This window comes from Clavelina lepadiformis, chromosome 9, assembly GCF_947623445.1.
Source record: "Clavelina lepadiformis chromosome 9, kaClaLepa1.1, whole genome shotgun sequence".
NCBI lineage: Eukaryota > Metazoa > Chordata > Ascidiacea > Aplousobranchia > Clavelinidae > Clavelina > Clavelina lepadiformis.
In genome coordinates, this window is record NC_135248.1 from 14,295,347 (window position 1) to 14,309,273 (window position 13,927).

Sequence of the window (13,927 nt, forward strand, 5' to 3'; positions counted from 1 at the left end):
CAATTCAGCAAATCTTTCGGCATTTCTCCTCACTGACCCATTGATTTGAGCCAAGCTATCGTTGAAGTTGGAAACATCTTCGTCAAGAATCGCAATTTGGTTCAGCGCACCAGCAATCAATTCAACGCGAGCATCGAGAAATTCCAACTGTAAAATTGTTATGTTAAGGCTTACATGTAGCCTATAACAGTGGTTCCCAACACGTTTTTAAGGCGACCCATTTTTTAAAAAAATTCAGATTTTTAAAATCTTGCGACCCAAGTAAATTGTCGTAAGATTTTAAAAGTTAAACAAGATTGCGTTGCAAATACACAGCACTTCAAAAGCAGCAAATTTTTCTGAAAATAATATGTTTATCAATTCATATATCACACTAATCAGATAACTGTGCTCGCTTGCTGTCAGTGAGTTTTTGAAATTGAGGCTTTATTTTACTTAAGCATAGCCGCAAATCGGCTTCAACTTTCAGACGGTTTCGCTGTTTAGTTTTCAATGCACACATGGCGCTAAATCCAGTCTCACAAAGCCAAGTTGTTGCAAATGGAATCAGTTTTTGAATCACATATTTTGAAACTATGGGATACACTTTGAGCATGGAAGCCCAAAAGTGGATATTTGCAGAATATTTGGGGTATTTGTCTTTGAAGGACGCAAAAGAAATACGATTTTCTGCTTATGTCGTCATGTCCATAAACTGTTCTGCTACATGGATGGGAAGTTGAGACAGGTCCTTTCCAGAAAATGGATCAATTATTATCCAATCATTTTGGCTATTAGGTGTTGGAGATTTACCATAGTAGTGCACAAGAGTTTGGGTAAGTTGTTCCAAGTGTCAAATTATAATTTGCTTGATATCAACTTCCTTGCGACAAATATATTGCGTTAGCTCAGGAAACATATCGTACTCATCTCTAGTGACATAAATTTTCCAGAGTATGAGTTTTTTGTGGAAAGCAGAAACTTTGTCGGCGTGATCAATCACCGTAAAACAATTGCGAGAATTCATACAGTTGAATATATCGGCAAGGTAAGCAACTTTTGCGTTGAAATTTTCTTTCCAAAAACTTCTCGGCTAATCCTACATAGTTGTGTTGCTTCAGGAAGATAGCAATCTCCTCCCGTAAACCACAAACTCGCTTTAAGACACGACCTCGTGACAACCATCGCACTTCCGTGTGCAGCAGCAGAGCTTGATAATCCGAATCCGTGTCAGTGCACAAAAACGAAAACAAACGCTGATTTAGTGGCCTTGCTTTGATGAAGTTTACACACTGCACAACATTATTCAACACTTCGTGCGGCACTTGAGACATATTTTTTGCAGCAACAGCCTTTCTGTGGAGAAAGCAATGAGTCCACAAAGCATTTGGGACTTCGTTTTTGATTCTTTTTAACACACCAGACTTGATGCTAGAACAAGCTACTGCGCCATCGGTGCAAATGACCGCGCATTTATCCCAAGGAATGGAATACTCCGTAAAGAAATAATCCAACAATTGAAAAATATCTTCACCTTTGGTGTGCAATTTTAGTGGTTTGCAAAATAGCATATCTTCATTCATACAGCTTCATTGTTGATAAAGCTGATAAAGACGGAAAGTTGGGGCAAACATTCAATGTCGGCAGATTCATCCAATTGAATGGAATAAAAGGGAGACTCCTTCACTTGGATAAGAATCAGCTCAAGAACATCATCAGCCATGTCTACTTTGCGTCTTTTCACTGTGTTGTTGGATGAAGAAATTGCATTTAACTTTTCACTTTCTTTCTCACCAATCATTATAGTTTTACTACTTCTTTCATAACTGGCATTATCAAATTCTCACTTTCTGAAGCTTTTCTGGTTAGCAATTTGATAGGCCGCAACATACGAAGAGTAAACAGCAACGGTATTTTTAACAGTACTTTTTTGATCTTGAATCGATTTCAACTTACTCTTAAAAAATTCAACAGGCTTATTCACACAGTTTGGATCATTTGCGGATTGCATGAAATAAGTTCACACGACGCGCTCAAAATTTTTTCACTGCGGGAGCTCTTTATACGACAAAATGCAACTGATGCGAAATTACTCAAGCGTCACGCAGAACAGCTTTCCCATTTCACGACATAAAATGCTTCATGTCTTGGAGTATATATTTTCAAGTTTTGTGATCTCTTTAAGTTTTCAATTTTTTTATTGTAATTTTTCGCTCAAGATACAATATGCCTAAAAAGCAAGCGACCCAAAACAATAACCTGGCGACCCAACTTTGGGTCGCGACCCATGCGTTGGGAACCACGGGCCTATAATATTGTGCTGTTTATAGTTGTTGTACCGACTGTAGAAAGTACTGGGGTTTTTGACGAGAAATTGTGAGTGCAAATTTTGGAGCCCTCTATGGAAAGTTTGTATGATATGCCAGATATCTCTGGCATGGCAAAGGAACAAAGATAGTTACGCCTCAGCCTTTCTGGCATGACGTCACAAAAAAAATTGTAAGCGCAAACCAACGGATTTCCAATCGGCTCTATTTATTGAACTAAAAATTGGACTAAGCCTGGTTGGTGAGGAAAATAATTAAAGCTTAAATAATGGCGAGAGGTAAAACATAGTAGATACCACCATTCAAGGAGTGTGCCTACCCCATGTTTTTGGGGTAAATCTGCTCGCGCTAAATGCAAGCTTTCCAATACAGGACCGAAGCCTCAACTCGTTTTTATTTATTATTATAAACAACCAACTTTTCTTTGTTTGTTTACTAACCATCAATCGATGTGAAGACAAAAAATACGTGTCTAGTGCAGAAGTGCACAACCAGACGACGTCACAATTTGGGTAGCTGGGGTCTAGTATAGGTCTGGTGTCTAGTATACAAATGCATCCTATGGTTGTGCACTTCTGCACTAGACCCCAAACATTGATCAACCCCAAACACCTTGGCCTAAACATTGATCAATTTCGTGCGTGCAGCTGCCACACTTCTAATTTTATCTTCTTGTAAATATAGCCTACTCTCTATGTCAGTTAATTTCAAAATACTGGAATACTTCGTACCTTTGTACATTCTGCAATGTCTGAATGTCCATTATCTAGCCTACCACATGCATGAAGTAGGTTATATCCAGACTGCATATTTTGGCATAGGCGCACTCAATACTGCTTTTGATGAGCTCAGTGCCGCATTTATGGTGGAGTTATTTTGCACTTGGGACAGAATTTCTGCGCACTCAATTTGCAATTGATATAAAGAATAAAATAAGTCAAACTGTGTAGATTGCTCTGTAATTGCGCACTTCCATTGCTTCCGAGCAATTTCGCACATCGCAATTGTTATTTTTGGTTGTTCATTACGCCCAGGATCTTGCTGAAAACAGCCACACTCTGAAGCCTGCTATAACGCAAGCTTAAATATGCTCTTCTAAAAATAACAAATAAACAAACCGTGTCTCCGACGGAATCCTAACCTCCGTTGACATTTTCTTTCCACAGTGTTAGCGAGCCTAGTGTCTCATTAACTTTGTGGTTTTCAAGTTCAAAGCCATCTTGCTCACGTTGAATGCCACTGATGAGATTTTCTGTTGCCGATTTGAAAGTTGTAAATTCCTGTAAAAATTTAAAATAGACATCTTAAAATACAATGAATTGTGACCGTTTCAAATACATACAGTATACCGAATACAATACAATAATACATAATACAATACCGAAGTTAAATACAGTTAATTTACCTCCTGTCGTAACGTTAAGGATTCGGCGAAACTGTACATCAGTTCACGATTTGATTCGGAAAACTTTTCTAGTTCATCGAAGTCAGCGCGTTGATAGAAAACGGTGACGTTAAGGAGTGAAACTTTGTCCGCTAGTTGGTAGACAGAGACATCCAATGAACGAAGATGATTCTCGTTTCTGATAAAAAATAAACAATCAACTTCGATTGATTTTAAGGTAGTAAATAACGAAAGAACTGGTTTGATTGGATAACCAAGCCAGTCTGCTTTACGTGAGAAATATAGAGTCAGCTTATGCAAGCATACAACAGAGTTGCTGTATTTACACCTAAGATATCACTTGATAATCTGTTAAAAAATTCTTTTTGCCAAAGTAAAAAATAATGAACACCGAGTGCGATTGCTTCAGGTAGGTCGGTAGGTTAACGCAGTCTCAGCATGAAATGGCAAGTCATTACAAACGATATTTAACCTGGCTCGATACGCACAAGTATTTGCACCTGTCTGTACACTGAACACGACATACTGAGATCCATCAGTCAATTGTAATTAATTGACTGTAATGCCTTTTTTGACCATATATTCAAGCGCACCAATATGAATAGCCAATACTCCATATTTCAAAATAATATGCTTATAGTTGGTCCTTTAGTTCTTTGTCGCCCACAAAGTCAATATTTTTTAAAGTCTCACTTTGCCGATTGCTGAAAAGTCTTCAAAGCTGTTTTTAAAACTAATTGTTATCTCTCTGTTATGGGTGCAGAAGCATCACCAAGCCACCCTAAATTCGGTAAAGTACGATAAAAGCATTGTTCGGAACCACAATTCAAATTAACCGTAGACATTGTGTGACGTAACATAGCCTATACCTAGACTACCCTGCAGTGTCCAGCAGGTCGACACATTTGAGGTGTGAGAAAAAGTTTAATCTTGTACGAATGCATTAACATGCGGAATCGCGTTCAGAGTGCAGAAAAAATTCTCACGGCCTTAGCACATCTCTGGGCCATCGGCCTTACCCATCGGCCTTATCACTAGTGAGTCGATTGGTGAGAATCAAATCCAGTCACCTTATAGGGACTAGAACTTGAAAAACGTTGTGTCATTTTGAAAAGGAAAAGTTATTGAAAGAGTCTGATAACTTAAACACATTATTCGCCTGGAAAGTTTAATCACAGAAACGGCAGCAAATAGTTGTCAAAGTGATCTTTATTTTAGAATAACACACATGATATTTACAGGTATGTAGAAAAGGCACCAGGTTTAACATATCCAAGTTAATTCAAATTTCAAAACATTAAGCACCAAATATGGGGTCAAATGAGGACAAAGAATGATTGGGTGACTGAGAGCAGCCGGAAGAATAATCCTGTAAGAAATCTGCTCGCCGGGTGAGGTCATCATCCAGAGGCCATAAAGAATCCACTTCGCCGGAGAGCATTTCGTTTAATCCAAATCCTTGACTGAAGTCATTTGACTCGTAGTCGATGCCAAGTTGCGTCGGTTCCGGAGATGACGTGAGTGATTGGAGGATCGACGTGACGTCAGGATCTTCAGCAGCAGTTGAGTGACTTGTGTTTTCTGACGACGGGGTTCGGGGAGAGATGATTGGTGAGTAATTGCTGCTCATGACGTCACCGTTTGCTTTGTGCATACGTATGTGCTTACGTAACGAACTGGGGTGGGTGTAGCTGCGATCACATCCTTTGTACTTTAAAGTAAAACGCAATCATCAAATTTTAGAATTAAAATTTTAGCTGACTTGGTTTGCAAAGAAAGTCTTTAAATTAAAACATGTGAAACCGAAACTTGGAATATTGCTTACCTTGCAAACATATAACTTTCCTTCAATGTGCATGTAGCTGTGCTTTTTACGATCGGAGCTATTGGCAAATCGTCGATCACACTCAGGATATTTGCATCGAAACGGTTTTTCGCCTGAAATAAAAAATTGCAGACTTGGAAGCTCGTATTTCGTTAATGAAAGTGCATAAAAAGGTAACAATAACGCTTAGACTAAAATATTATCTTACCTGTGTGAGTTCTTATATGGATTTTGAGGTTTTCGGTCCGACCAAATCCCTTACTGCAGACGGGGCATGCGAACGGTTTCTCTCTAGTGTGAGCTCGTATGTGGTTGACCAACTTGTACTTGGCCTTGAATGCTTTCAAATGACGTTTGCATTTACGCCAGTAGCAAGTGTGGTTGCTTTGTTCCGGTCCTCCGACGTGATCACAAGTGATGTGGTGGACAAACGCTTTCATGTCTTCGAAGATTAAACCGCACACTCTGCTTCCCTCCTGGCTCCAGATCATCCATTTCGCACGCAGTCGGTTTCGAAAGTTGGTTGGAAAAAGCTTTTTTGATAGTTGCTGACTGTTGCTGTTGAGCTGTTGGCGACAACTGTAGCAAGCCTTGGGATTGTTGCTGAATGGTTAACGGCTGCCTCTGAAAGGTTGACGGTTGTTGCCGAATGTTTGACTGTTGTTGCCGAAAGGTTGAAGGTTGTTGTAGAGCTTGATATTGCACCGGAGTGTGCTGAGGTTGAAAGTAATAAGGATGCTGATATCCGGATGATAGCGGTGGAGGTTGATGAAGATTTCTTGATGCGTCATATCCGGGATAAAATTCCGGCGTGGGTGTTGTCGGATAAAGATAGGCCTGATAGTTGAACGATTGTTGTTGAGCAGACGAGAACAAATTTTGGGGGTTCAGGTTAATTCTTGAGTCATAATGATCACACGGACGGTTGGTAAAAGCTACTTGATGCATTGGCTTGATTTATATCATAAAAATCTGAAAACATAAAACAGATAAAAAATTTTACGATTATCTAATCATATAAATGTGGAAAGATACATACCTCTGGCAGACTTTTCAACCCATCTCAGGTTGTAAAAAGTTTTACGATCACTTCCGCTTCTAATGGTATCTGTCGAACACTGACCAACTACTGGACACATCTGACTGGATCCTGGTCATTTATACCTGGCCTGATCTGGCTTTGCTTTTTTCTTATCACGACGTCACAATCATTTTTTTGTTTGTTTATTTTCCGATCGTTGGCGATCGCTTTCTCACCAGGTCACGTGCTGCGATCCCAAACTCATTATTTACCTTCGATCGCTAGTTATCGAGTCTACAACGAAGATAATTCCAGGACGCAGCACGCGTCCATCGATGACGTTGTATGAGGCCTATAAGGGCGCGAAAGTTGAAAATATTTGCACTTGCAGGATTACCGGGTGGAAGACAATGTTTTGAGCACTTTTTGAGATAAACTTAAAACTTTTAACTCTCGTTTGTTTCTGTCAAACCAGGCGTAAAAATGAAACGAAACTAACGCAAAAGTACATTTCGGTATAAGTTTTATTATTTTAACCATTACCTGCTTAATGAATTCTAATTTTTTATCGCTGTTGCTTTAAGTGGTTGCGTTTTCTGATTAAAATGTTAATATGTACAATTGTATGATGTATTTTTGCTTGGAAATAAAAGACAAAACATTTTACAAAATATCAAATAAATTTACAATTCAACTTGCGGAAAACATAAAATACTTTTTACAAAATTTTCACTTTTATTTTAGTTCTGTTTGTTTACTTAGTTGCATAGAAAATATTTCATATTAATTTTCATTGAACGTCATTAAACTCATTCACTGGTAGTTGATGTCGATGGAAATGTTTAATTATCTTAATTAATGATGTAATTATTCGTTTTCCTTTGTCTCGCACCTTTCGAAAAAACTTAACTTTACGGAGAACATTTATCACTAACTATCTGATTAGCCTATTGTGGCGTCACAATCAGTGTCATCCGGTCATCGAGATACCGGTTGTTTAGTTGATCATGGGGTGGTCATTGAATAACTTTGACTTTCAATTGATTTTTGTTTAGAAAGTTTTTAAGAATGTTTCGCAAGAAAAGCAAAATACTTCGTTACACACCAATTTTCGTTGCAAATGTAACTGGAAATCTATTAAGTTTTTTTTCTTGCTTTTTTAAAATACTTCCCTGTTTATAAAAAAAATGCTCTGAAAAATAGAAATTACGAAAATGCAAAAATAACAGAACTTTTGAAGTTAGCTTAGTTGGTTGGTTTTGTTGCATTGAAATATCTAACTCAACATTTCCCTCAAACACATCAGTTTCACATTTTACAATTTTTAATTTTTTTCCATATGATTTTGCTTTGTGTCGTCATCACAATGACGTCCCGCAATCGTTTCTTAAACTTCCGACCAAAGATTGCTTTCCCACGAGCTCATATGTGTCGCGATTTCCACAAAACCCATTGTTTGCCTACAACCAGTATTTATCTAGTCTGCAATGGCACCCAGCACGCGTCATCGATTCGTTGCGTGATGTCACAATGTGCGCGAATGTTCAAAATGTTTGGGCTTGTATACATATATTTTAAACTGGATTATTTTCACTATTCAAAATGTCACAAAGCAAGATTTTAACAATTTTTGTTTCCGTAATTTTAACGATTTTTAATATTTTTTTACTACTTCAGTCAGTCTAAACAACAATATTGATCGAAATCAAAAACATTACCTAAGATATTTTATTATGATTTCTTGAACAAACTTTAAATTAATGCGGTCCAGTTGGGATCCAACTGAGAAACTGTTTTGGATAATTTGACAATTTTCACAACATGTTTTATGAAAAAATGCTATTTTTGTTTTAATAAATACGATTTGAAAGTTGAATTTTGGTTTTGCTTCTAGTTTTAATGTTCTGCAATGTGTTTAATTATGTTTTTAATAAGTTATATAAACTTACACGAAACTGTAAATAATTTTAAATTAAGACGTTTGTTGAAATAACAGAAAATCTTTTGTCGATAATAATTAACGCTCAAAATAATCTCATGCCCCATTCCATAATTACTTCCTAAAATTTTCAAAAACTGAAACGACGCCATAAATAGCGGAATTACTCGCTTCCCTTTTGTCGTTCAACTTCACTCATTCAAACACGATTATCGATTTTGGTGATTACCCTATTGTTACATCATAATGACTGAAGCTGATTAAACTCTGGTTTTGTGAAGGTTTGACAAGATTAGCTAAATGGAACATCGGTAAAATAATTTTGAAATTGCCTTAGACTTTTGAAATCGTCTAATTACCTTGTAATGTTTGGATAAATTTTACGTTTGGTGGAAATTCATTTCTTCAAAGTGTCTTTGTCCAAAAGTATTTGAATGAGACTTTTTTAACTTCGACCTAAAATATTCTGATTTGATAATTTTATGAACAATGTTTTTTGGTGAGCATTAACGGGTCTTTCACGATCACAGTTTCAAATAAAATTATTGAACGAAAATTCAAACTTCGCACCTTACTTAGGGCAACACGTCTCGTACACAATCCAGTCCTGCATCTGCAAATATTTTCGACTTTCACCTCAACTGTGATATCACGCAACGTCATCGGTGGACACGTGCCAACTCCAGGTGTAAATGACACAGCAGGCCCGATAACTAGGTAAATAATAAATTGAATGAATCTCAGCAATCTCAATCTTGGTGGGAAGGCGATCGAAGAGTAGAAGTAAAAACAAATTTTGTCCGTGTGACTTTGTGATAACGAAAATTTTTATAATGTACTGGAGACGAATTGGCAGCGCAACACTATGAATGAACATTATCATAACATTTGGTAAAATAACGAAGTAAGATTTGTATTCTAAAAACTGTGGGTATTCGAAGAGAAATCGGCCAAGAAATTTTATTCTGTGACTAATAAGCCATTTCTTGGCTTCCAAACGTTTGCAACAACGGCTTATTTCCCAGAAACTAGGAGAAGCTTTTTGCTCTTCGTCTGCTGTTTGTCAATAGAAAACGTGTAGTATTTTCTGCCCGACTAAATTATTTAAACTAAAAATTTCTATTGTTATGGACATACAATTGGAAATGTACTTTGAATAATTTTACTGTAAAATTTAATTGTTTTACTTTTTTTACCATAAAGGCAAAATAAAAATGCGAGTGAAAGACAGAATTACCCAGGGCACTTTGGGTCGCACGAGTAAACAAAAGATCACTCGACCATCTGCAGAATACTGTTTGTGACATGGAAATAGGGCAACCACCAGCAGTGATAATCCTCTACTATCAAGCCAAGTTCTGTAAGATGTGGGAATCAAGAAATCACGTCAATTACGACGATAAATGAAAATATTTTGAACACGATAATTACGTCATGTAAATCAAGTAGAGTTGATTGATGAAATTTCAATTTTTTGTAGCATCTGATTTCAGCAAATAACTGCACATTTAACTAATAATGGAGTAAAAATTCAAATTTAAAATTTAGATCTGATGATGTTGAAACCTGTTTTCAAACATGGACGCATTCCTGTAGTAAGAAAAAACGCAATCTTCACTCGAAAAAGTTCAAAATGACTTAAAATGTTCAACCAAGCAACGAATCCTTCCTTATATACTTTGTCAATGTAAACACAATTACGATCTTATTTAATATCTTGATGAACTTATTCCAATATATTGGGTATTTATTCTATATAAGTGTACTTTTGACTCTTCCCACTTGGACAAAATATTGTTTTCGTGAAATTGAAACGAACGCGTGTTCACAATATTGCGTCTTGCTTGATTTAAACATGCATGTGCATGAGCAAATAATTTCTACTTTCGCGACCTTTATGACATCACGCAACGTCATCGATGGACGCGTGCCAAGCGCAGGTGTAGGTAACTTAAGCAGCGTCTGAAGGTAAATAATGAGCTGAGGAAATCGCGACAGATGAGCTGGTGGGAGAACGTTCGACTTTTAAAAGCTATCATTCAAAAATAGACGGCATTGTGATGTTATTATGACGACATACATTTTATAAACATGTCAATTTGAAACGAAATCCTTGCATTTTAAAAAGTGAACTATGTAACACAACTATTGCCAACAATGATTTAATGCTTCAAATGGTAACTTTTTAACCTTATCCGGGAGAAGACATTTGGGCGGTCATTGTAAAAACTTTGTACTGCAGTGTTTTAGGTTTTTGCCCAAAGTTGTACACTGCACTAATTTTATTGTGAAATCGTTCACAATAGTTGTTTTCTTGTTGCAGGGTTTCTTCATTTTCAAGAAAGTTAACTTGGCTTTAAATTGAGCTTCGTTGAGTTAAGGTCGAATTGGCCGTTTTACTTAGTTTTCACTTATAACAAACCAACACAATGGAAGTTCATTTGAAAACATTCATTCAATTTTATACCTTGAGCAACAAACAACGAGAAAACAAACAATTGATTGTCGCGCAACCATCGGACAAATTTCTTAACTTTAAGATTGAGAATCCAGTCTGCAAGTTTAAAAGAGTATCCTGTAGGTTCATATTGTTTAAATCATAAACATGGACAACTATAAACCAATAAAGCGCATAATGACGTAATAATCATTGCGAGTATCTGACAGGCATACCGTAACAATTAAGGGCGGGCAAGTTAAAACTGTCCGTCTCAGAATATCGGATCGATTACAAAAATGTATTAGTTATGAAAAAAAAAACATTTTTATTTGTTAATTTCTTGCTGAAATACAGTAGAGTTGTAAATTAAGTTCTTGTTGTAATAAAGCAAAATGCAATAGTCAAGTTACAAAGCGGTTTACGTTTCGATTTGAGAAGGAGAAAAATTTATCAAACGCAGCGTTGTTTGCATTACCATTGTTATAATACACCATTAATGTATTAAAATAGGGATAACTGGAAAAAGCAAAAAAACAAACTAGTTTATAACTTTTTCATTATTACTGCATCATAGCAGTGGACTTCAACACAACATTTGGTTACGTTTTGTACATATGCAGGTTAACTGCTAAAACACAAACAGTTTTACAGAAGAAACTTTTAAAACAAAAAGAAAAGTTACAGTTAACGAAAGTCAAATTCAGACAAAAGATCTCAAACCAAGTAAGTAAATAAGCGTTGTCTCGGTCAGACGGAAAACTCAGATTGTGAGGTAACAATGGGATAATCACCAAGCGGGGTAAACGTCTCCTGTCATGCCAGGATTTGGAAGGCGAAAAACACTGAGTCGATTATTCCAATTATGATGATGATTATAATACAGGATTTTAGGGAATTTCGGAAAACGACAATTATAACAATTTCACCAAGTTTTGACGAGCTAAAAATAGAAAACATTCTCAACCCGATCAGATATATTCTCAATTTAGGAAAATATTTTTGTTTTAATATTTTAAAAATTGCTTAGACATCTTTATGCGAAAATGATGATTTTTAAAACCAAAAACTCAACTAAAAAACTCAGGTATAAGTTTAGCATTAACGGACAATGACAAGCGAAACGCGACAAGCGTTCAATTAAAAGTTTGGTTTTGAAGTAAGTTTTTACATTACTTTGTTACCAAAATATTTTCAAAGCGTTTATTGGGTTTCTTGGGCCGATGTTTATGAACATTGATCAGAAGTTGGTAACTTGCATTTAACGTATCTTGTCAAAGTATCTCACTTGATAAACCCAGTAAGTGCAAATATTTTCAACTTTTGCATCCATAGTGACATCATGCAACGTCATCGATGGACGCGTGCTGCGTCCTGGAATTATCTTCGTTGTAGACTCGATAACTAGCGACCGAAGGTAAATTACGAGTTTGGGATCGTAGCACGTGACCCGGTGGGAAAGAGATCGCCAACGATCGGAAATTAAACAAACAAAGAATTGATTGTGACGACGTGATAAGAAAAAAGCAAAGCCAGATCAGGCCAGATATAAATGACCAGGATCCAGTCAGACGTGTCCAGTAGTTGGTCAGTGTTCGACAGATACCATATGAAGCAGAAGTAATCCTAGAAGCTTTCACAACCTGATATGGGTTGAAAAGTGTGCCAGAGGTATGTATCTTTCTACATTTATAAGATTGGTTAATCGCGATATCTTTTAATTGCTATTATTTTTTCAGATTTTTGTGAAATATTCGACAATATGAATTCTCCGAGCGGACCCAAACACCCACCAGTTCCTTACCACCCAAGAGCTAACACAACTCATCAAAATTTGTTCTCGGCCCAGCATCCCTATGTCAACTATCAGGCCTATCCTTATCCGACAACGCCGACGCCGGCATTTTATTCCGGATATGACGCATCAACCTTTCAGCAGCGCCCGTCAAACTTTCAACAACAACCGTCAAACTTTCAGCAGCAACCGTCAAACTTTCAGCAACAATCGTTGGCCATTCAGCACCAATCCCGAAACTTTCTACGTTCTTCCCGAAACTTTCTTCCAAGTACAAGCTGGTCAACCACATCCGAGTTCACACAGGAGAGAAATCTTTCCAATGCTTCAGATGTGGAAAGCGATTTAGCCGGAGTGAAAATCTCAAAATCCATATAAGAACTCACACATGTAAGATATCTGGCATTCTCTACACTTTCATTAACGAAATATGAGATTCCAAGTCTGCAATTTTTTATTTCAGTAGAATATACTGGGTGTGATCGACGATTTTCCAACAGTTCTGATCACATAAAGTACAGCTACATGCACGTTGAAGGAAAACCTTATGTTTGCAAGGTAAGCAACATTCCCAGTTTCGCTTTCATGTGTTTTCATTTAAAATGTTTTTTTGCAAACGAAGTCAGCAAAATTTGGGCGTCTTTGCCACAAGCATAGATTCCTATTTTTTACTTTAAAGTACAAAGGATGCGACCGAAAGTACAGCCACCCCAGCTCGTTACGCAAGCATCATCGCAATCATGAAGCAAATGATGACGTCTCGCGTAGTGACAAGTCTTTAAACAACTCCCCAGAGTCCACCTCCAATACATCCAGGGCTTCAAATATGACGACCGAACCCAGACAGCAAGGAAAAATTGCGTTGTCACCCCAGGGAAGCTCGGAAGCTTCAGAAGAATTTGCCGAGCTTCAGTCACCGCAAGATCGGGTAATGCATTCCGATATTCTCGATGTAGCGCCCTTCAACGGCTACCAAGAGGCGTGGTTACCAAATGATGTGGACATTGTGGATGAACAGGTCACGTATGATCCAGATGACGCCAACTACTTTAACTATTACCCAGAACAGGCACCAGTTAAAGGTAACGATCGAGGCGGATGGTAGACTTGTCAATTTTATGCGGAATGTTAAGGTACAATTTCGACTGGTTTTGAAGATTTCAATTTATTGTGTCAACTCTTTAGCTCGATATAAAGTT

The 13,927-nt window shown here is 37.2% G+C and overlaps 2 protein-coding genes across 2 annotated transcripts in view; both read right to left on the reverse strand.

Moving 5' to 3' along the window:
- The window catches only part of LOC143471280 (uncharacterized), a 123,684-nt gene that overhangs the window by 4,002 nt on the left and 105,755 nt on the right, over window positions 1–13,927 (reverse strand). The gene's annotated exons all lie outside the window — the stretch shown is intronic.
- On the reverse strand, window positions 5,009–6,660 carry LOC143470663 (uncharacterized). The gene is made up of 4 exons (XM_076968922.1): window positions 6,576–6,660; window positions 5,745–6,508; window positions 5,537–5,649; window positions 5,009–5,422 (listed from the first exon to the last, which is right to left on the reverse strand). The coding sequence occupies exons 2-4, from the start codon at window positions 6,025–6,027 to the stop codon at window positions 5,009–5,011; spliced, it is 810 nt and encodes a 269-aa protein (XP_076825037.1). The 5' UTR covers window positions 6,028–6,508; window positions 6,576–6,660.